The sequence below is a fragment of the Ambystoma mexicanum genome, chromosome 10, assembly GCF_040938575.1.
Source record: "Ambystoma mexicanum isolate Mex_15411 chromosome 10, UKY_AmexF1_1, whole genome shotgun sequence".
In the NCBI taxonomy this organism is placed as follows: domain Eukaryota; kingdom Metazoa; phylum Chordata; class Amphibia; order Caudata; family Ambystomatidae; genus Ambystoma; species Ambystoma mexicanum.
Window position 1 is genome coordinate 917089049 of NC_090932.1, and position 25245 is coordinate 917114293.

At 44.5% G+C, this 25245-nt stretch overlaps 1 protein-coding gene across 1 annotated transcript in view; it reads left to right on the forward strand.

Moving 5' to 3' along the window:
• CCDC39 (coiled-coil domain 39 molecular ruler complex subunit) overlaps positions 1-25245 on the forward strand; it is a 933141-nt gene that overhangs the window by 390027 nt on the left and 517869 nt on the right. The window contains exon 12 of the mRNA XM_069618669.1: positions 7734-7871. Within this exon, the coding sequence (XP_069474770.1) occupies positions 7734-7871 (138 nt within the window). The remainder of the gene's footprint in view (positions 1-7733; positions 7872-25245) is intronic.

Genomic DNA, 25245 nt, shown 5'->3' on the forward strand with positions numbered 1-25245 from the left:
AGTTCACCCCTTTCACCTTCCAAAGACGTCTCTTGGTCGAATCGCCCGTGGCCAGCACCCCGGCGGCCGGATAGCCAAGCTTCACCACTTTGACCGCATATAAAAGGAACACACCTTTTACCGACGAACTCCGCGGCTGGTTTCATCCCTGTGCAGTGCAACGACTCCACGTTTCCTCCTCACTGAGATCCTCTCTTCCCCTGGTCAAAACAACAAACTGCAACCACTGCCAGGAACAACTGCCACCGCTGGAGCTTCCTCTCTCTTTAAGGTACTGTGTTCTGCCTGGCCTCCCTTTCTTCAGTTTGCCCAAGGTGACCCTTAAATCCTTGGCTTTACAACTGGGTTGGCCCCAGACCTTCTAACTTTAACTTCTTGAATCAACCCACCCTCTTTTGAACATTCTGCAAAGACTTTTAGTGCATTTTAAACTGTGTGATCTTGGACACATTTCGCTTTGCTGCATTTAAAGTGGGCCTGGCCTATGAACTTTGGCTCTACAGTGTATACTGCCTTTTTCCCTTGCTGAGAAATCCTAAAAGTGTTGGGACCTATTTTATTTCTATGCTCTGCCTTTTTCTCTCCCTTTAACTTAACTATTGGAGTGCCATCTAGGTTACGCGCCCACATCTGTTTTAACAAATCGTGGTGTTTTAACTCTCACTTGTCTAATAGTTATCAAGGGAGGTGTGTATACTTTACCTGACTGTGTTTTAACTTGCTTTTTATTTAGAGTGCTAGTGTATTGCCTAAAATGTGTTTTAAATAAATAATTATATACTTTTGATACAAAGCTCTGGTCAGTGTTTGTTTGCTCTACTGTGTTTTTGGCCCTATTATGTATACTCTATATACTGCCCTACTCTTCTTGAGAGAAGTCTGACTGCTCAGCCATAGCTACCAGGTAAATCTGGGTGGTACAGACTGCTACCAAGTGGGTTTACTGCTTACTCCTGTAGTCTTAATCTTTTTGCAGTGTTCCCCAAGGGAACTGCACAGGATTCTGCCTAACAATCGGTAATGTTCTTTCTATGCATTCTTCTCTCACAAATTTCTCATTCAACCTACCATCCAACCCTGCTATGAAAGTGCAGACAGTTCTGAAACTGATTTCTTTGTGAGAGGAGAAGTCAAGCTACCTCTATCAAGGGGCTCGTATGTATTTCATGTGTGATTCTCAACAAATTCTTATGGTTCTGTTCCTCATCAAAGAAAAAACCCTAGTAAGGTTTTTGGTTCTATTTTTCTGTCAGTTGTTGCTGTTGCATCTGAATCTTTTTGATTCTTCCTCCACAGCAGCGGCTGAGCTCGGGTGGTGGGGGGGGACTGAGGTACAGGGGCGTAGTGACATGGTATACGGACAACGACAACGTCACGTCTATAGTCAACGACCGCCGCATCTAGTCAAGATGGATCAACTGCCGAGTTGAGTTGCACTATGCCCCCATCTAAAGGTTTTCCGAGCAGCTGACTCTGATTCAATGTCTATCTGATCATGAATCTGCGGGATAAGAATCCATAGAAAGAACATTACCGGTAAGTAATTTTTCCTTTTCTACGAAATGTCAGTGGTTACTACAATGAAAAAGGATCAATATGCTAGTAAGTTCAGTTGTTAAAGCTACATTTACTTGAATATAGACTTTTGTAAATGCACGCATCACCATGTGTATATTTAGTTTACCCTGAGCACACATTCACCATGGGTTGAAAAGTGTATGAGGGTTCAGGATAAAGCTTTTTTTTAAAATAAAATCAAAATTAAATCAGAACTTCTAATTCTCTCTACTTCTCATTCATTTATCAAAACTTCTCCCCCACTTTTCTCAATAGACATGTCAACATCTCAAGCAACATTCTACAAAACTCAATTTAAAGATAGGGGACTTGACATTCCTACATTTGAATTGGTTGCAAAAAGAAAAATGTATGTTTAATATGTGTGTTTGCTAGTTTTCCTTCAATAGTGTTTCCATTGCATTAATGTGTACAAAATGGCAATTTAAAGTGGGATATAGGATAGCAGTTAAAAACCCATTCCCTTTACCCTTGAGTTGTTCAGTGCCAGTAATAAGACTGTGTGTGGTGATATACCAGGGAATTACTTTATTTACATTATTTTTTCGAGGTATGTGTAAAGTGAGTCTGGGATCTCACAATAAACGCACCATTCAGGTGTATTTTTGTCAAATCCAGAGTTCCAGAAGCACATATACTTCTGAAATATCTACTAATGTCCCGTGATGTACAGTCCATGTATATACGGCCTTGAGTACTGTCACAAATGAAAGACGGGGATTTCATCTATTCCCATTTTGGAGCATAGCTCCCCTCAAAATTATATTTCCCTGTAACATTATCTTATATAGGAATTTCTTGTTGGCTGTATCACAGACAGGCGGGCCCTCTGAATGACTGGTTTAATTCCTCCCTCTGGTAACAGGTAGGCATCAGTCAGCAAGGTGAGCCAGCTTCCCTCCACAGCCTGCTTTCCCTCCTTCTATATTGAGCGAGTCTGCTTCCTTTTCCACTAAAGAGGTCCTGGTGTGTGAACCTCAGGTGGGCTACCCTTCCAGTGCACTGCTAGTAATCCAAAATGGGTCTGCACAAAAGCGATCTGTTAGTCTCCTTTGTAATGTCAATTCCCTTTCTTTCCTTCCTTCGTCCTGTCAGTCAGTCAGATAGTGAGTAAGCCCCCTTGAATCTATGGGGTTGAACTTTTGTAGATTAGCATCCATTCCCTTTAGAGGTGTGTATAATTTCTCTAACCATATTGGTTATCGGTGTATGTGATTTGCTGATGTTCAAAAAGTGACATCACACTTAACCATCCCCTTCATACTCATTGGACATATTAAAGAAGTGGGCGGTCTAATGGGAGTAACTTCTAAACCCAGTTTCCCCTCCAATTTGATGTGAATGAATCTTTTCTATTTCTACATAAAAAATGGGATTTTTCTGGAACATCATGTTCTTCACATGTCATCATGTTACTAATTAGTACCTCAGGCTGCGCTCTCTCAGGTAAATCCAATAACGCTAGCCTAATTCGAGCACAACATGTGATGTGTGTGTGACAGATTTTTCACAGAATAACGCCCTATATGACATGGACGCTAGGCTGTATGAACCATTGACGAGCAGCGTTTCTGTACGCACATTTCTCCAGCATGGGGTCTGGCATGGATTCACATGCTCATGAATATTCCCCGTCGTCAGGCTGGGAATCCTCGGTAAAGAAAAAACCAGTATCAGTTTCGTTTCTGATCTGTCTTTCGTAGTAATAACCAATTACTGGTCTCTGCGTCATACTGACCACAGCCAATGACTGCCCTCTACCTAAGCACCGCCTCTGGCAGCCATCTTCAGATTTTTACCGCACGTTCATGTGTTGGGATCCTCGTGCTATTGCTCTCGAGCGTTAGTGCTATTTGCCCGCGCGTCCCCCCCGTGGCCAGGAAAGAGCTACGGACTTCCGTCAAGACGTACAGACCAGAGTCCTGGACATGCCGTTCGATGGGAACAACCTGTTTGGGAAAACAGTGGACGATTCCCTTCAGGCCATTAAAGCCCGAAAATTCCTCAGGTTTGTGGTCCAAGGGCGTCACTACCAGTTCAAAGCCCTCCCCTTCGGACTAGGGTCGGCACCCAGGGTATTCACCAAGTGCCTTGCACCGGTGGCGGCGCAGCTGCGCCGCGAGGGGATCCACGTCTACCCCTACCTGGACGACTGGCTCATCCGAGCCAAGACGAAGGAGCTCGCCGTGGAGCACACGGCAAGGACCGTCCAACTTCTCACGGACCTGGGATTCTCCGTGAACTACGCCAAGTCCCACCTGGTACCCGCGCAAAACGCACTGTTTCTGGGAGCGAAGCTCGACACAGTGTCCCTTCTGGCCTCCCCTTCGGAGGAAAGGTCCAGGTCCATCCTGGGCAAGGTACAGCGGATGTTGGTTTCCGACGCGGCCAGGGTGAGGTCCATCAAGTCCCTCCTCGGAATGATGTCTTCCTGCATCTACCTCATTCCCATGTGCAGGCTCTGGATGCGCCCGTTGCAGGAGTTCCTGGATGCGCGCTGGATCCAATCGACGGGCAGCTTCAAGGAGAGGATCACACTCGACGAGAGTTTCCGCCGAGCGGTCCGGTGGTGGGGCAACCGCGCGCATCTGACGGCGGGCATGGACTTCCAGACCCCAGACCACCAGGAGACAGTGACCACGGATGCCTCCCTGGAAGGGTGGGGAGCGCACACCGAAAATCTGCACGCGAGAGGCCTTTGGCTCCCGACGGAGAAGTCCCTCCATATCAACGTCCTGGAGCTCCGTGCAGTGTTCTGGGCCCTCAGGTCCTTCCTTCCGTCCCTCAAGGGCAAGGTGGTGAGGATCTTCACCGACAACACCACCACCATGTTTTACATCAGGAAACAGGGCGGAACCAGGTCCCCAGCGCTGTCCAAGGAGGCGCAGGACCTGTGGCATTGGGCCGTCGCCCAAAGGATGTTTCTGGTGCCGTTTCATCTGGCAGGGATAAAAAACACCATCGCCGACTCACTCAGCAGGGAGCTGCGCTCGTGCCACGAGTGGGAACTACGGCAGGATCTAGTGGATCGCCTCTTCCGACGGTGGGGCACACCCCAGATCGACCTGTTCGCGACGGCGACGAACTCCAAGTGCCGGAGGTTCGCCAGCAGGTTTCCCCAGGCGAGGAGCATGGGCGATGCTTTCTCGTTCCCCTGGGAGGGCCTGTTCCTCTACGCGTTCCCTCCTTTGCCACTGCTAATCCGGCTCGTCAACCAGCTCAAGAGGTCACGGTGCAGGATGATCCTCGTCGCACCTGCGTGGCCGAGGCAGATATGGTTCCCGGACCTTCTGGACTTGTCAGCGTCCCCGCCAATCAAGCTGCCGGTGGACGCGGATCTACTCTCCAGGGAAGGAGGCGCCATCCTCCACCACGACCCGAAATCGCTGAACTTGCAGGCCTGGCTCCTGCAGCGCTAGAGTTTGGAGGATACGACATACCGGCCGACTGCAGAGAGGTTCTTGCAAAGGCCAGGGCGTCCTCGACTCTTAAATGCTACGGACACAAATGGAAGAGGTTCTCTGTCTGGTGCCACGCACAGAAGATTAACCCTCTACGGATTACGGCTCCCCAGGTACTGCCGTACCTGCTGACGCTGGCCAAAGCTGGACTGGCACACGCGTCCATCAAGATTCATCTTGCTGCGATCTCCCGATACACCAGAACCACGGGCCGGACGTCCTTGTGGTCTCATCGTCTGGTGAAAGAGTTCATGAAGGGACTGTTCAGATCGTTCCCGCCGGTGAAGGCTCCGGCCCCGGCGTGGGAGCTCAACGTGGTGCTGACCAAGCTCATGGGACCACCGTTCGAGCCTCTGCACTCGGCCCCGTTGAAGTTTCTGTCATGGAAAACAGCGTTTCTTGTGGCCATCACCTCCGCACGACGGGTGGGAGAGATCCAGGCCCTTTCATGCAAGGCCCCGTACTTGACTTTTCACAACACGAGGGTAGTGCTCAGGACGCACCCCTCCTTCATGCCCAAGGTACCGTCGGACTTCCATCTCAACAAACCCTTGGTGTTGCCTGTGTTCTTCCCGTCGCCTTCGTCGCCGGCTGAGAGGACTTTGCACTCGCTGGATGTGGCTAGAGCGCTGAAGTTCTACGTGGACCGCACGAAGTGTTTTCGGAAGACGTCACAACTCTTTGTGAACTTTGGACCTGTCAATCAGGGGAAGGCTCTCTCGAAGGCTTCCATTTCCAGATGGCTCTCCGGCTGTATCATGTACTGTCATCGGTTGGCAAACCGACCGCTGCCTGGCCGTCCGAGAGCCCATTCCACCAGAGCGATCGCAGCTACCACGGCGTTCCTTTCTGGTGTGCCCCTGCTGGACATATGCAGGGCTGCTACGTGGAGGTCGACGCACACCTTCACGAAATTCTACTGCGTCGATCGGGATTCCAGGGAGGAGTCCAGGGTCGGCCAAGCAGTGCTGCGCCACCTGTTCGCCTGAGGTGAGCCTGGTGAGGAGGTAAGATGCTTAATGTTGAGTTTGATGTACTGCTTAATGTTGAGCCTTTGCCACCTCCCGTGGTTGTGCATGTGTGTGTACTGCTATGTATTCTTTATTCATGAGCATGTGAATCCATGCCAGACCCCATGCTGGAGAAGGAACAAGTTACTTACCTGTAACTGTTGTTCTCCAGCATGGGTCTGGCATGGATTCACATGCGAACCCTCCCGCCTACCCCTCTGCGGCTCTTCACTTGGTCATACTGCCACTTCACGTGCTTCCAAATCTGAAGATGGCTGCCAGAGGCGGTGCTTAGGTAGAGGGCAGTCATTGGCTGTGGTCAGTATGACGCAGAGACCAGTGATTGGTTATTACTACGAAAGACAGATCAGAAACGAAACTGATACTGGTTTTTTCTTTACCGAGGATTCCCAGCCTGACGACGGGGAATATTCATGAGCATGTGAATCCATGCCAGACCCATGCTGGAGAACAACAGTTACAGGTAAGTAACTTGTTCCTTCTACATTTGCATGATTTGCATAATGAACACATTACAAGAAATTTTTTTTTTACATTCAGCTGACTGATCTTTTCACCCTGCACCATATTTGTAAAAAGTGAGATTCTCCGACATTCCTTTCAAAAGATATTCAAGAAAATGTAAATCCATGTGTACAATTTAAATAGGCAGCTATTTTCATATACATGTAATGTGTTGAACAAAATATCAATGGTATTTCCAAGTTCCTGGCCTGTCAGCAGACCATTTGGTGTCAGTCCCTTTGAAGCTCAGTTACTCCCGCCAAGTTTTGACACAGTCCTCTGCATCTTAAGTAATTATACAAATTTACTGTTGCAATGCCACACTTCATTTCTGATTGAGTGTGAATTTCATCCGTGTGGAGGGAACTGGCTGTTTAGAATGTCTGATTACTTGGGGGTAGGGGGGGGGGGAAACCACTGCAAGCAATTTCTCAGAGCACATTGTGTTTTTCGGGCCTTGTTTGATAGGTGCAGTGACAGATGGCAGTGTGAATAGGCGACATTTGTTTTACTCACAGAACAAAGCAAACATGTGGTTCTTGCTGAATCCAGGAAGTGTTATAAAGTTTTATAGTGCAGCTTTAATGCCCACATTTCTCTTCTCTTGGGAAATCCATCCCCCAGCACTTTAGCTTTGGGGGAGGAATCACTATTTTACTTTCTAGGCCAAAGTTGCTGTTTTATTCATATTATAGCATTTCTTATCCCCATTTCCCCACTGTAATTATTACTTTAAACAGGGTAACATTGTAACATGTTCTTTACAATCAAAATCCTGTCCAGATTTTACATTTTCTAATTCTGATTCATGATAGGCATGTAAAGAAATAAACAAGGCCCAAATTCGATTTTGTTCTTCCTATAGCATGCTATGTTTTTAGGAAGCAAAGCAAAAGGTTGCTGGTTACTTTCTGGTAATAGGAAAGATTTATTTTGGACCTTGTCAGTTACTTTGGACATCTATTCCTAGTATAGATGGGCTATTGACTTCACAATATTTCTTCTTGTGTGCTTTCAAATGCTTGGCGCGCAGTTCATGTATTTAATTCTTCAATGTGAAGTTATCATTTGCATCCTTTCCTTTTGTATAGATTTCCCTACAATTCCAAATGCATTGCTTTGTAAATCTAAAATAATCTCCATTTGTTTGTTTGAACAGTGTGATGTTGCTAATGGCAGAAGAGAGTTGGAGAAAATAGCAAATGAAAAGGGAAACCTTGTCAGCAAAATAGAGGAGCTTACCCTCTTTAATACCATGTCAGACAAAGAACTAAAAAGGACCAGAGTTGCTAAGCAGGTAAGCTATGATTGTTTAAATATGTGAACATATTTTAACAAATAGAACCGGTATACTAGGTAATAAAATGTCATGTCAGTGTGAGCTCAATTTTTGTATAAGTTAAAATATATGATGCTGTCATGATAAATGGGCATGTGACTCGCTATTATGTTTAATGAGGAGTGGGAAAGGATTTCAGGAATAATGTTACATTTTGTAGTAACTTTATTGTATTTTGAATTGCAAAACTACATAACACAATAGCAGGGGAAATTCCCTTCAAAGGGGAAGCACATATAAATGTATTTTATTTCATCCATTGTTTTTCCTGTATCTAAAATATTTTCGAAGCAGATCATTTATTTGTTTTAATCTCTGCTTTTACTTTGGCTTAAACTGTTAACGTTCTTCTTTGGATTAATGCCCCAGCCTTTCGCATCTTGTTTCAAAGGTAGAAAAGTGTGGTTGAGCTATGTCGGACTAACAAATAGCATATTTAAGAATTGCAGTTTAGTAACCAACACATTGCTGTTTTTCAAGCAGAAATAAGTAATAACTTTTCTTGTAGTGACCAAAGAGAGGCCAAAAGCACATTTAGTACTTTGGTAATGTTTAATTTCATTCCTTCATTTAATCAAGTGCACAGTGCATTCTCAGAAGGGCTTGAGTACATTAGACAAATCATGTGCAATTTCATTGAATTCAGCTAAGGTAGGCGGGGGCTTGCTACATTTTTCAAATGCTTACCCAGAAATGAACACCTTGAAAGATTTTATGAGGTAGAGATGCTGTTAATTGAACCTAATATTTGATGAGTTGTTTCTATTCATCATATTTCATTTTCAGACTGAGAAAAATGTGTCTTGTCGCTTCATCTTATAATCTTAAATTTCTTTATTTTTTATTGTGTATTGGTTTGTAAAACCCTTTCACAAATTTATTGTTTATTACAGTTTAAAAACAATGTTTAAAATGTGCAATATACATTAAATTACTACATCATATCACATAGATAAAGGAGAAACTACACATTTTAACACCCTATTCAATAATATCCTAGATTTAAAATCCCATCATCTAAAATGAATCACTTTGGCAATGCTGAGAACATTTCTGTAACAAATATACAGTTTTAAAACTAGTGAAACACTATTCCCCTCTAGCATCTGGACTACAGACTAACAGCACCATCTTCAAAATGTAAGTATATTATATCTTTCAATTATTGGCAATGAGACATGTAAAGGGCAGGACATTAAAGAACCAGATGCTGTACTGACTCTATACTGGTCGTGTTCATGCAATCTGTGCACAATATTTAGGCACGTCATAATCCCATCCTTGCCCCCTCAATGTTCATTGTTGTAGGGAGATTACATTAGCAAGTCATAAAGAGCTACCTCTTAGCTTGGCTGGGAAATTGTATTAAATATCTTTAGCAAGGAGCCCATTTTTCTAGAAATCTTTCAGTAATACCTATAGGTGGAATATCATTCCAGTGCATCAACTGTTTTACACCAGTTGAGCTGCTGAAGCTTTAACTTAACTTTATATTGCTTTTCTGATGATTCCAATACATCACTGCCAGTCTTTCACAATTTTTTGAGAAGCTTAGCCATCGCAATATATAATTGGGAAGAGGTGTGATTAAAAGTCGTTATTTTTGATAAAATATAATGACTGACTGTATGCAGTCAAGATTTTTGATAATTGGCCCAACTTCTTCTACAAAACTTTACTAGCTAGCTAGTCTAGCTAACCCGTATGTTCAATTCTCCTAGAAGAATAGCCGTGAAGACTTTACACAGGGTAGTGAATTTCCAACTTTAGCTAAGACACCTGTTTAGAGGGTCGCCCGGGAATGGGAAGGAAAAAACCCCTCGGATTTGTACAATGTCCATTGCAACTGAAATTAGTAGTAACTCCTTTATCTTCTGGCTGCCAGAATTACCCTTGCTGAGAAGGAAGCAGGTGTGAAATATGGGAAGAAGTTTACGGTTATCACGGTCTGTGATCCTCCCTCCCCCACAGTGCATAGTAATATTCTTAAGGAATTGGAATCTTTATTGCTTAATCTCAGGGGCTCCACCCATGTGTTACTTTGCAGCAATTTAAATTCAAAGATTCTCAATGACAGCTTGGTAAACTGCTACGAGCTTGCACAGAGTTCAGCACTGTGTTTAACTGGGAGGCTACATCAAAATGTAAACAAGGTATGAGCTGGGCTAACACTTTCGGTTTAACAATGATGAATGATAACCGCCCTTCAGATTCGCCTCCTCAGTATACCTGATATTCCCGGGTGAGCTCAAGTATCATTGATTATGTTTGTTTCTCAATCTTCTTCTCTGGTTACTGAGCTGTGCATTTCACACAGGCATGAGTGACCATTTGCCTCTCATTGTGAATCTTGATTTGGTGTGCACTACCACCTATCGCAGAGAACAAGGTATGCAATAACCAACTTAATCTTATTTCGTGGACCCCCAACAATTTAGAATTAGAGGGTAGGGTGCCCAAGGGAATACTCATGAAATTTTCATCAGACTGAATTATTTTCAACAACTCTGGTGACTAACAAAATGGCAAACATAGAGATCGCTAGGTATGAGAATTGTGAGAAATGGCGATTGGTTCTAGCATTAACACGTTCAAGAGAAGGCTGGTCAATAAGGTGGCTAACATAATTAGGTTTGTAAATCGCCATGAGTACGATAGGGTATTGAGTGATAGGACGAGGCTGTTTAGATCGGAGCTGCGAAAGATCACCCGTGAGTGCCATCCGCCTACATTTCATTCTCAATTAGTTTGCAACACCCTACTTGATTATAGTCTGTAGCTGAAAAGGCATAAATATACCCTTGAATGTGGAAAATGGCAGAGATTGGTATATTGTGTTTCAGTTAATTAAATCAGAACCTTTTGGAAGATTATAAACTCCACTGAAGATTACTACCGTGGTTGTTTGTGATGTGCTAGAGGCTGACTGGGTTATACACATTGAGGCACCAAGTATCATATCCAAAAAATATCCAGCCATATGATGGGCGCACTGTCTGGAGCACTCTGACTTAATCAAAATCACTGGGTCATTTAAGTCTTTGAGAGCTCCAGGTCCTGATGGTTTGTGTAACCAACTCATAAAGGAGGATTTGTTTGCCTGGCCAGGTGCACTTCATTGGCGCTTCTGGTTGATCAGCACTGCTTAGCGACTATACTACCCATATTCGAAAAAGCCGTAGGCATGACCTATGTAGCTTTAAACTCCTGTTTATGCTCGATGCCCCAGCCAAAATCTTTGCAAGTGTTCTATTGATGGAACGAAATAGTTGGATTACAGCTAATGACATCATACCATTTAATTGAATAGGCTTTAGGAAGGGTTCTAGCAATACCATCAAGGGGCTGGCAGTTATCACCATCCTAGAATAAGCCTGGCTAATACATAAGCAACCTATTTATGTGGCCTTTGTTGACTATAGTGCAGCCTTGGATATGGTTGGTAGGAGCAGGCTGTGGCTTAAACTATTGAACTGGAATATACCTCAGGGTCTGTTAAGTATGATCATTGATCTACATGAAGGCACTTAAGTAAGAGTATGCATGAACTACTTGGGAGCGGTGACAAAGGGGATCACATCCAGCACAGGTCTCAAACACTGCTGCATACTTGACCCCACACTCTTTCATCTTTATTTGGCAGACCTTGGTGAGGGAATTATGAATTCTGCTTCCATACCACCGAAATTAGGTAAGGTCGGCACTCAGTTGTTTACCCATGCCGATGACTTTGCCCTATTAGTTCTGACAGCTAGGGAATTGCAGGCTCCGTTATACAAGCTGCACAAATATACTGTGCATGAATTCCAATGAAAATGAATACCAATAAGATTAAGATTATGGTGTTTTCTCCTAATTAAAGCATAGCTAAAGTTCATAAAGCTTGGCATTGGACGCTGAATGGTAATCACATAGAGAGGGTGGGTTCTAACAAATACCTGCGAGTCACCCTGGATGCAAAATTGGATGGAAAATCTCACAACAGGTCCAGCTAAAGACCTCCCAGGTTACCAGTGCTTCAAAACCTTTTTTCCATAAGGCTGAGGATACTCTATCAAGGTGATCATTAGCTTGTATCTCACTAAAATTCTACCCATAATCTTATATGAGCTGAGGTTTTGGGGTCTAAAGTTGATTCTGCACTTGGCACTATTGGAGAGGGGTACATTGTGGAGGCTTCTGCGCTTGAACAAAAATACACCTGCTGAGTTCATTATGTTGGAATGTAATATTATGCATATCTCTTCCAAGATATACTTTGGTTGCTTACGTATGCTCTGGAAAATCAAGAATGCTACTCAGGAAACTTTGCAGTGGTACCTAAGGGATGTTTTGGTCGACAAAGACTTTATGAAAAGTAGTGTTCTGCTTATATTTGAAGACATTTCTAGGTTATGGCACACTAGGACTTCTGAAGACTGCAGGGGGTTTTCTTATATTGGGTTCCAGCGTAGTTTGCGTAAGACTCTTCATGACTATAGTAGGGGGAACAAACCTTGTTAATCTTGCAAGCAAAATAGTTGCAGAGCTGTATGTAGCATATTATATGGGATGTACAGGTTTACCAAAGTATGTTAATAATTTTCTTGCCAGCTATGCTGTCTGGACCGAATTTCAGAATTACATTTAACAGGTTATCCACTTTAGAACATTTCGGGCCATATTCTGGCATCCCTCGGGGTGAGAGGTTCTTTCGGCTATGTGGGGAAAACACCATTGAAACCGCAAAACATGTGTTAGGCTGAACTGCTTTATCTGTCATGAGGGATGAGCACTTAGCAGCTTTCGGTCTACGTAGAGAATGGAACATCACCGTAGCATGGGACATGTTGATTAGTGGGAATAATGATGCATGCATTTTCCATATGAAGACATTTTGGTAAGTAATTGAGGACCTTTTAAAGATACTTGCGGATTAGTTATTTTATTATTTTATATTGATTTGAGACTATTATTTGTGACTGTAGAAATGATTTGGTGGATGTAAAAATGTATTAATAGAACTCTAAAGCAAAGCAGAACCCTGCTTCACCAGGAGACGGGAGTCATTCTCCTGGCCTTAGTTTGTTTTCAATAGTGGTAGGTTCAGATAGGCTTAGTTATTGGACAGAGGACTTTCTTTTAATTTGGACATTTCTGGAAGTCGGACGATCATCTTAGTTAATTATATAGGTAGGGAACACCCCATAGTTAGAGGGAGAGATATGCCTTCTTATTATTTAATAAACCACTGTTCGAAATGTCGTCATTGTCCTCGTTCTACTTCTGACCCTCCACAAGCACCATATACTTCATCAGATTGGGGTCACAGAATGAATGGCCAGCAACAAAACGCACATTGGGAATTTCTTTTCATAAACAAAGAAATTGTTCAGTTTATACTTTGTTGGCTGAAGCAAGATTCGCACCCGAGGAAGTGCGCTATCAACCAAGCAGGTGGCTGGAACAGCGTGTGCTTACACACTGTGTACCATCTGCTGTTTACAGCCGCCGAAGGCTCTTCCCCGGGTGGCGCCATCTTGATTGTGGGGAGGCAACAGGGAAACCTCACACTGTTGCCTCCTCACATCCCCACGCCCAAGCCCTATAAACATATTTCATCCTTTCCCCACCCCTCTCCCTTCCTCTGCACTTGCCTGCTGGACAGGAGCTCTGTGCTCCGGTCCCGGAGCTCCTCCCGTCCGCGGCCATGGAAATGGTAAATGGACTAAGTACTTTTTCCAATCACGGCAGCCATCTTGTTTTTATTTTTTTATGGGAGATTGGGCTTGTGCAATAAGCACACAGCTCATCTCTTTAAAAAAAAAATGTAACCATTCGCGTGAATGGTTGCCATCCAAACAAGACCTACATTCCGTGTATATTATGACAATCCTCCCATTGTCTGGGGTCAGAAATGGCCGTTAATAGCCCAAAGCTTGGCCCTGCCTAAGCTCGGGCTGGTGGGTCGTTACCGGCCATGTCCACCCCCCCGGCGCGGGGGTGATTGCCATAATATACACGGAATGCAGGTCTTGGCTGGCGACCTTACCTACAGAGGCATATATCTGGCAATGTAATGGTAAAAATGGAAGCAGATTCACAATTCTATACGCTGTGGTGACAAGGAATGAGGAGTCTGACCACGTGGATTCAGCTTTTGTTTATAAAGTTCTATTTGAAAGAAAAGATAACACTAACTGTCCTTAACTCTAATGGGTTTTTCCTACCTAAACTAAAGAAACTCAGGTGCTTGTCAAGAAGTCCATGAAAACCCAACTCAAAGGGCACTGTCCCAGTCCAAACGGCTCCTCATGACTCTCTGCCCTTTTCATTACTGAAACATGGTTTACTCCCTCCTACCCCTACATTTTTGATGTCCTCTTACCTCATGGCCACGGTATCCAACATACTGACCACACATTGACTGGCCCTGCATGGTAAACCCCCATACACAACTCCTTCTAATCCCCATTATGCCGGTTCTCCATTTCAAGCAACAACTCGATTACATGCCACCTTATTTACAGGCCACCTCAAGGGAATGGTAACTTCATCGATGACATTTCTAACTTTCTGTCCTCTGCAACAGTTTCCTACTCTAGTAATATCCTCCCCTGAGATTTCAACACCCCTCGCTGTGTCCAAACCAGCAAAACACCTACGTGACTTTCTATTCGCTCTGACTGATTCTATGAACATTGAACAGATAGTACTCTCCTTCACGCATGTCAAAGGTCACACGCTCAACCTAGTCTTCACCTCCTGCCTGATCTTTACATGCTCAAACCCCCTCCCCCCCCTTTCTTCTGGACCAACCACGCTGCAATTCCCCTTCTCATATCACACACAAGGCTGCCCCACAAAGGTCAGACCAAACACACTGTTTTTTAGTGCTGATTCCTCAAGAATGTCCTGCTAGACACTCTAGAGGCAATGTTCACAACCTTCCCCACCAAAGGGAATGCCTCTGCCCTTCTGGATACATTTAGCCACCTTGCCAAAGAACTTATGGATGCCTACGCAGCTCTAAAATCAAAGCCTCAGTACCCTGGTGCACACCCATACTTGCCAAAAACAAGGATTCTATCAGATCCCTTGAAGAACTGTGGGGCAAGGACCCCAGCCTAGAGCATCTCTCATCCCTCAAATATCTGCGTACCCAAAGAAGGCACATGATCTCCGAGGCTAAGCCGGCGTACTACACCTCCACCATTGAGGCAGCCTCTAACAGGAGCAAAGCTTTATTTGAAGTAGTCAAGCCCACACCTGTCCCTGAGGTTCCAGATTCACAAGAGAAGTGCAATGTAATAAACCGCTTCTTTACTGTCAAAATTGATCAAATCCGAGGCCACATTGATGCTTCAAAACCAGACCCAGCCCTGCTATGCATCGCCCTTGGACATTGCCCTCCTGGACCGACCTCACTCTCCTCTCCTAAGGATCTCTCAGACACACTTGCTTCACTGAAACCCACTACTTACAAGTACAAATTCCTCCCAGGCTCACTCATTAAACAACTCACTGACCCAGCACTTAACGCACTCTTCAGTTTTATGAATGCCTCTCTCAGTGAAGGTGCATTCCCAGACATGTTGAAGGTGGATCTCATGCAACCCCTTCTCAAAAAACCCTTGCGAGACCCAGAGGACTTAGCCAACTACAGACCCATCACAAGCTTCCCGTTCATCAGGAAGCTTACAGAGAAAGTAGTCGTGGGCCAACTACTTTATAGAGGGGGGTAGTCCTGTCCTCAAACATTTGTACTACAGTGGATTGTCGTAGTAACAATTCTAACACATCTCCATATTAAGGTTAATACATCTACATAAGTATGCATCATTGGAGGCAAGTAAAAATCCAAGTACTGGAAAACACAGTTACAGTGTCCTTTATTAATTAGGCCACATGTGTAAGTATTGGCAATTCAATGTAAATAATGGAAAATTAAAGATAGAAAAATAAAAAATAAACCTTGTCACCAACTCGGTGAGTTGTGTTAAAAGAAGACACATGCATTGCAAATATTTAGTGCATATTTAAATAACATTACATGTTCAGTGGTGACAGGTGGTCACTGAATTTAGCCGGTTTTAGTCCATACAGTCCAGAATTCTGAAGTGACTTTTTAGAAATGTACCAAGAGTTGAACAAAGAAGTACATTTGCAAAGTTAGTATAGTGTGTTACCTACACACTCCTATACTCGTGCTGTGTTGTATTGCCTGTGTACAGTGTTGCAAAGTATTACATCATATTTGGCAACCAAGTAATGTGTTATCACAGTCACAACCAACATTTGCACAGCAGAGTGCTTATAGCTAAAAGAAACCTAAAATGAGGGTCTGCTAAAAGGTGACGTCAACATAAAGGTTGTAATGAAGATTCAGGTCATCGATCTGAAAGGTTTAGGTTCAAGGCAAAATGACATAGGACTTTTCGGCTGTAAGGGGGTGGCAGCCTTCTTCTGGGGCCAGGTAAAGCAGGTCTCCCTATGAATAAAAACAATATGAAAATATATTGTTGAATGTTCCAGGAAGTGGATCATTACTAAGAAAGTTAAAAAGCCTGTGAGAGTCTATACTGGGGGGTGGCCCTCTGGTCCCAGACACTAACCTTGCACATAGGTGATGAGGTTCAAGAGCTGATTGATAGAACCAGCACGGTTTTGGTGGTCGGGTGTCCTGGTTTCTGAAAGGGGTGGAATATTCACTGTGAGGTGATCTGTAAATACAGGACATGGGCAGTGGTTATAGTCCTATATGGCTAGAACGTCTGACTGTAGTTCTGTAGTGTGAAAGAAGAACTGAGGGTATCTTTTTACCGCAGGAAAGCCGGGCGTAGTTCTGCGGTGCTCCCGTGGTGAGGGTTGTGTCTCGAAGACAGGAGATAAGTTCCTGCCTGGAGGTCTGGGGGCTCAGAGTAAGATTCTAGGGAGCGGGAAGAGGAGACAGAAAAGCCAAGACTTGCTATTAGTCACGGATAGTGGCTTGGGGGGGGACCGGGAACTGGGTGCAAGGGAAGCCTTGCCAAGTTAGTGGAACTAACCTTGGGGCCCCGTGCGAGCCGTGCGTGCTGCGTCCAAACAGTAATGGAGCTTGCGTTCGTCTAGGTGTGAGCTGTATTGAGTATATGGAGTGCGCGTGCATGCAGGATTGGTGTCTGTGCTTCGTGCATGCGTTGAGGCGTCCATGCCGGGTCGCCAAGGTGGCGGGGACACGAATCAGAGCGCGGCTGGGAAGGATATGGTAAAGGCAGCTGGGGGTAATTTGGGCTATGATTGAGCCGTTGCTATGTGTGTACCGTGGCTGTATGGCAAGAAAGACGACACATACACCCCTGATGCCTGTGTCACAGAAAAAGTAATGATGTAGACAGACTCCGGAATCGGAGCGCGGCTATGAAGCGTAAGGTAAACACAGCTGGGGGTACCTCAGGCTGTGATTAAACCAATGCTGTGTGTTTCCTGCCGTTGGGTTATTTTGTTTAGGCAAGTGAGAGGACGCATGCAGCCCTGATGCCTGTGTGACCGAAAAAGTGAAAAAATTATGATGATGTAGAAAGCCTCCAGTATGGGGAAGCTCTCAGTGCAGAGTTTGCGGGTGAAAACCTGCGGATTGGAAGCGCTGGGGGGGCAAGGGGCTTAAGCCAGGCTCCAAGGGGGCTAGCATGCCCTGGCAGACAAGAGAGTGCCGTAGGGGGTCCATGGACTCGAGGGTGGGAAGCTAGAAAAGAGGATGGACAGGATTCAAAACACTTACAGATATTCAAATGGTGTGAGCTCATTAAGACCCTTCGAAGTGGTCTGTAATTTAAATATCCACCACGCTTCTTTAAAGTTCAAGGCATTGGTGGTATTGGAACAGTCTGTCACCTTGTCTACTACCCACCATTTAAAGGAGTCACAGTTGTGTTGGAACTCAAGGAAATGAGAAACAAGGGGTGCATTCTGTGTTTTACATCTAATTCTTGACTTGTGCTCCCCTATCCTTTTGTTGACTGGCCTAGACATTTGCCCTATGTATCTCAGATGGCAGGGGCATTCAATAAGATAAATGACATTAGGTGTCTTACAGTTTGAAAAATGGCGAATTTCCCATTCTTTGTCATCTATAAGAAAGGATCGTAGTTTTCTAGGTTGGCTGCAGGCTGAACAACTGCCACAGGGGTGGTGTCCGCGGATTTCCCGCATATTCCACAGGGTGGATCTTGAGTCCTTGAGTTTGTTTCTGGCATGAGTCAAGAGATCTTTAAGATTTTTGGATCTCTTAAGGGCCATTTTGGGTAAAGGTTCTTCTGGCAAGCTCAGTTGGACGATAGGCCAGAGTTTTTTGATGATCCCTCTGAGTTGTGATGTGTTGGCATTAAAGGTAGTAACACATGCCATGGAATCTTCAGTATTATGGTTGCGGGGGACCAGTAATACTTCTCTCTGTGTATAGAGGGCTCTTTTCTTGGTATCCCTAAGTAGTTTTTTGGGGTATCCTCTGTCTTCGAGTTTAAGTTGTAGTTCTGTTGCATGGGTTTTAAAATCCTTGGTGTCTGTACAGTTTCACCTGATTCTTAAGAATTGCCCGTAGGGCAGGTTATCCCGGAGACATTTAGGATGGTTACTCCTGTAGTGCAGTGTAGTTTTGCAGTCTGTCTCCTTTTTAAAGATGGAACATGTCAGTTTGCCATCAGAGGCCAATATGTTGAGATCTAGGAAGTTGATTTTCTCATTGTTGTGGCTCATCGTGAATTGAATTTCTTGAGTTTGGTTGTTCGTCCAGTTTAAAAAGTTGTCAAGTTCTTGTTTATTTCCATGCCAGATGAAGATGACATCACATCGATACCAGAGGCGGATGTTATTGTGGAATGGGTTGGCATCACTGAGTATGAAGGTCTTCTCGTATTCTGCCATGAAGATTATGGCTAGGCTGGGTGCGAACGCCACACCCATTGCGGTGCCGCAAGTCGGTTGATAAAAAATGTAATTAAATGAAAAGTAGTTATTGGTAAGACCGAAGTCCAATAGTTCAGATATGAAGTTGGCCGGTACTCTTCTCTGGGTCATGTGTAGGGCTAGGTGTTGTCTGATACATTCCACCGCTTGTTCCTGGGGGATGCTGGTATACAGGCTCTTAATATGCATAGTGACTATTGCTTCATTGGTGGGGTCAAAAGGCTGATTTTCAAAGATGGTGATGGTTGTCATAGTGTCCTTAAGGTATGTCGGTGTGTTCTGACACAGTGGTTTAAGAAAAAAGGTGATACATTTGCATAGGGGTTCTAGTATCGAGTCGCATCCTGAAACGATAGGTCTCCCTGGAGGTGAGGTCATATTCTTGTGGATTTTAGGTAGGGCGTAAAACGCCGGGATCTACCCTCGGTGGTATTGAGGAATGCCTCTTCTTTATCCGTAATCCAGTTTCTTTCTGCTGCAAATTTCGTCATTTCTTGTATTTTGGATTTCAGCATGTTGGTGGGATCTTTTTTAAGTTTTTTGTAGTTATCTTCATTTAATAGGGACATGCCCATCAGCGTGTATTGTTCTCTGCTTTGTAGAACAATACCTCCTCCTTTATCTGCCATTTTGATTACGATGTGCAAGTTGTTGGACAAGGTTTTGAGGGCTTTGTGTTCCCCAGTAGTTAAGTTGTTTCTCTGATTTTTAGTAGATTTGAGTTTTTTGATTTCTTGTCTGAGGCATTTTTCAAAAGCAAGAAACGTGGAGGGGGATGTCACTGTCTTTCGGGTTGAAATCACTCTTAGGTCTGAGTCCTGTGTCCTCTGTATCCAAGGGACAGTCTTTGTCCTTGAAGAACATTTTTCTTCTGATAGTGTGAAGAAAGGTAGAAAGTTCCCCATCCAATTTGAACCAGTCAGTGGTGTTGGTGGGTACAAAGGATAAGCCTTTGACCAGGAGGGAGGTTTCTTCTGTAGAGAGTGGTGTACCTGAAAGGTTGAAGATCGGGATTAGATCTGTCGTCTTCTGTTGCCCCTTCGTCTCCTGCCTGGTTGACCCCTTTGGGGGTAGTTGTAAAATGGCATTTGTAGTTGAGGAGTGGGGGGGCCCACAATCCACCTCTGGGTCCCCCTTGCCCTAAAAAAGGCATCATTGGTGGTGGTTGAAATTGACCGTAGTTGGGATTGATGCCTCTGGGATTGCTTTGGTCTCCTGATGATGAACCTGAGCTCGAGTTCTCTGAGCCTGAGAAAGACACACCCTTCCGTCGGTTCCTATTCATTCCTCCCTGTCTAGCCATTCTTTCCTTTTCCTTGATGTCTTTATAGTCTATTGCGAGGTAGGGATAAACATTTTCCAATTTGAAGTTTTTAATGTCCTTCGCAAGTTTCTTATGTTTTCTCTCCAGTGTTAATGCTGAGAAGGTTTCAAGGGTTGCATCGATTTCTTTGAGTTTTTCCCTTGCGTTGGTAATGGTATCATCATTTAAAAACTTAGTTTCCTCGTTCTTCAAGTCCACCAACGTTTTGGTATGTATTCTTTTGGCTGTAGTTATCGTAAGTGCCATTAAGTCTCTACTGCATTTAGTGGCAATTTTGCTGAAATCTTCCATGTATGCCCTGTCATCTAAGAAGAGTGCTGGTTCATTACGTATTAATAGTCCGAGAGGTACCATATTTGTACGTAGGTACTCCCGCAAAAAGTGTCCATGGACCTCTGTCCTAAAGCATCGTTTTTTGAAGTTGAGAAGGTCTTCACCTGTGGCATTTGAGTCCAAGTGAGCTTGGGCCCCTTCCATATTGAAAAGTGTCGGGCCCTGGATCATATCATTAATTTGCTCTTCCGAAAAGCTGAGTGTTTGTTCCATGATGATGGAAAAGAAATGCAGGGGTAGGGTCCAGGGGTAAGGAGGGGGAACCCTGGGGGGAAAGCTGGAGATGTACAATGAGTGGGAATCTCACGGGTTAGGGAAAAGAGAAATCACATTAGTTCATGGGTGAATCCAAGTTAGGATCCCTATTATAGCTGCGCTATATCTACAACCTTTGTAACATAAGGGATAGCCTGTAGTCGGGCAGGACGTGAAGGCTAGATTGATATTTTATACAGGGGGGTAGTCCTGTCCTCAAACATTTGTACTACAGTGGATTGTCGTAGTAACAATTCTAACACATCTCCATATTAAGGTTAATACATCTACATAAGTATGCATCATTGGAGGCAAGTACAAATCCAAGTACTGGAAAACACAGTTACAGTGTCCTTTTATTAATTAGGCCACATGTATAAGCATTGGCAATTAAATGTAAATAATGGAAAATTAAAGATAGAAAAATAGAAAATAAACCTTGTCACCAACTCGGTGAGTTGTGTAAAAAGAAGACACATGTATTGCAAATATTTAGTGCATATTTAAATAACATTACATGTTCAGTGGTGACAGGTGGTCACTGAATTTAGCCTGTTTTAGTCCATACCGTCCAGAATTCTGAAGTGACTTTTTAGAAATGTACCAAGAGTTCAACAAAGAAGTACATTTGCAAAGTTAGTATAGTGTGTTACCTACACATTCCTATACTCGTGCTGTGTTGTATTGCCTGTGTACAGTGTTGCAAAGTATTACATCATATTTGACAACCAAGTAATGTGTTGTCAGTCACAACCAACATTTGCACAGCACAGTGCTTATATCTTAAAGAAACCTAAAAATAGGGTCTGCTAAAAGGCGACGTCAACATAAAGGCGGTAATGAAGATTCAGGTCATCGATCTGAAAGGTTTAGGATCAAGGCAAGATGACCTAGGACGTTTCGGCTTTAAGGGGGTAGCAAGTACTTGCCAGAATCAACCAGTTCGACCTCCTCCATGATTACCAATCTGGCTTCGACCCAAATGCAGCACTGAGACTGCAAAGATCCAAGGGATGGGCGATGTGCTCAGAATCACCAACATTGGGGACTTCTGTCTTTTAGACCTCTCAGCTGCCTTTGACAAAGTTGATCACCAAATACTCTTCTCCCTCCTCGCCGACAGGATAGGGTTGTCTTGAACCGTTCTAAAATGGTTTACATCCTACTTAACCGCAAAGCACCAGGTCGCACAGATGGGCTAATTCAGATCCAACCAACTCCCAGTCATGTTTGTGGTCCCCCAAGGTTACATTATCTCTTGTCAATCAACTTAAATCTATATATGGAACCCTTGGGAACTTTCCTAAAATACCCCAACATAGCAATCCATCAGTGTGCTGATGACACTCAGCTGTACCTTAAGGTCAGTGGCCCCTCCGCGAATACCTGGCTGCTATTCAAACATGGATGTCAAACCCTTTCACTCAAACTGAACCTGACCAAGAGCAAATGTGTCTTCATCGGTCCCCCCACCAAACAATAACCCATGCAAAAATGGCTGGATGGCATTTGCCTAGAAGGATTCACCCCTCATCTGTCAAGCTCAGCCAACTCACTGGACATCATGGTTGACAGTAGCATTTCCCTCCAAAAGCACATAGCCCAAAAGGCTCAAACTGCATGGCTACAAAGCCACGCACTCTGCAAAATCAAACCCTTCTTTCCCCTGACCGAGTTCTGTACGGTGATCCAAGCCCTCGTTATCTCACATTGATGGGGGGAAATGCCATTACTGGGCTTCCAGCCGCACACCTGGTGCCCCCAGAGCACCCCACCACGCTGCAGCATGTTCTGGTGTATTTATTATACTTCTTTAATTAGTTATGCATACATTACAATAAGATTTAGCAGAGTAGAGATATTGTGATGTCATGAAATTCTATTCAGAGTGTTTTGGTTCTATTGTACATTCTATTGTGGTCAGTTGGAGCCTGCCTCTCAAGGGGGTGCCTGCTGTCTGTGTATCTCCTACTTATTAAAGTACTTATGAACTCATTCATGTCTGGACATCAAACTTAACATTGGCGACGAGGATTGCTGCGAACTCACCGTGGAGCTCGATTGTCCCCTCGTGTGGTGGCGCTGCCAAGACTCCAGCTCTCTCTTCCTGGAAGGCAGCAGGCAAGAGGCAGACTGAGGGAGGTGAGCATTAGTCGTTGGTTGTATTGGGCTAGCGCTGCCGCGACACGATTTGGGAAGGGACCTAGAGCCGTCAGATTGGGCACGGACCTTGTGCGAGCCCCCCCGCACGAGCCTCCAGCTCGGACGCCGGCGCGAGGCTCGTCGCACTGGTTGTCGGAGCGGGCATTCTCTCGGAGCGACTGTTGTTGGGAGGGCTTATGCGAGCCCCGGTTGGAAGAGGGGCATTGTGAGGCCACAGCGCGAGCTCTGGAGCGAGCGTTCACTTCGCGCGCGCGCCTCGAGAGACACGCTGCTGAGGGCGTGTTCATCTCTGTGAGCCCCGGTCCTCCCATTGTGACGTCAACTGCCTAGCAACGGCTTCCCCAGGCCTGGGAGCAGATCAAAGAACGTGGAACTTGCTTGGTGAGGTTGTCGAAGCCCCGGATCTCCCATTGTGACATTGATGCTGCCTAGCAACCATATTTTCCCACGCCTGGGGGCACTGAAGGATCACAAGCTCATTGTGACGGCACGGATGTGGCACAGTATTGTTCACAGGCTGCTTATGGCATAGAATATTCGGAAAATAAATATATTTTCCTTTGTTTTTTTGCCATTTGTGCCCGCAGATATATGTAAATCTACATGCAAGAAACAAGACTGCTGAGAACAGTTCTTCATTTGGTCTTTTTTTTCTTTTTCTTCTTTTCTAAGTCCTTTTATTAGCCGCAAATCATGGCTACTTCCATTCCGCCTCCCCTCCCTTTCCTGAGTGAACCGGGATGGCCTCCCATTGCTTGGGACAGGTGGAGAGACATGTTTGAGAACTACCTGGTGGCCATGGGCGGAGAGAGATTTCCTTCTGCGCGTAAGAGGGCCTTACTCCTTCACAACCTTGGCATAGAAGGACGCAGAATTTATGATGGACTTTCTAGGCACCGTGCTCCAGAGGCTGATGACATGGATGAATATATGTTTGCCCTTAACCAACTTCGGGACCACTTTGAACCGAAAAAGAATGTTAGTTTTGAGAGACACAAATTTTTCCAGAGGGCCCAAGAGAAGTCGGAATCTGTGGAATCCTACATTGCTTGCCTCAGATCCCTGAGTTACACTTGCGAGTTTGAACATTTGACTGATTCCCTAATCAGAGACCAGCTGCTTAGATGCACTAATAATGTGAGAGTCCAGGAGAAACTTCTTGCAAAAGATATGAAATTGGATGAGGCAATAGAATTAGCCAGAAGCATCGAGCAGACTTCAGAGTATGTCAAAGAACTTAGGATTGACAAACCAAATCCTTAATCGGCTTCTGTTTGTGTCGTTAATCAAAAGAAAAAAGTTGGCTATTCCACAGTCAAGAGAGGAAGTGTGAATGCAAGAAATGTGTGTTCTTGTTGCGGCAGTTCAAGACATGGTGTGAACTATCCTTCCTGCCCTGCAAAATATGCGGAATGTTTCAAGTGCAAGAATAAAGGGCATTTTGCCAATGTCTGCAAGGGTAACTCTGTCAATAGTATAGAATTCAGGCCAATGGACAATGATGAAGACGGTATTGGAAAGGGGTACAACATTCATGAAGTGTCCTGTACACAAGAATTCACCCCAAGTCATATATTTGAAATTTCAGAGATGTCTGGGATGACCAAAGGTCCCGTGGATAAGTTTCAAGTTGATGGAATTGAGCTCATAATGAAAGTTGATACTTGTTCCCCTTGGAACATTATATCCCAAGACACATTGACAAATGTTCTGGGGAAGAGCAATGCTGTTATACGGCCTACCAATGTCAGGGTGTGTGGATATGCAGATTCTGATATAAATATCCTGGGTGAATTTCTTGGAGAAATAACATATAAGGAAAGAAAGTGCCAAGCCACGTTCCTTGTGGCGGGAAAGGGGACCTCTCTGTTAGGCTGGGAGGAGCAGAGGAAGCTGGGTTTAAGGGTACAGGCTAGTGCACCAGATCCTGTCACCATTGCTGAGTTGGGGGACTCCTGGACCAAGGAATTTCCACAGGTGTTTTCTGAGAGTGTGGGAAGGCTTAAAGAGTTTGAGCATCACATTAGACTTAAGAACAATGCCCAGCCAGTGGTACACAAGGTACGCCAAGTACCACTGAAAATGAGGGCACAACTTAAATAAGAGCTTAATAGCTTGGTTGGCAAAGGGGTGATTGAACCAGTTGTAGCTACTGAATGGTTTCTCCAGTTGTTCTGGTTACCAAGGCTAATGGTAAAATGAGATTGTGTGTCGACCTACGCAGCCTCAATCAGAACATAGTGGTGGAGAGACACCCATTACCGAATATCTCAGAAGTTTTGTCCACACTAGGAGAACCTAAGTTATTTTCCATTATTGATCTCTCTGCTGCCT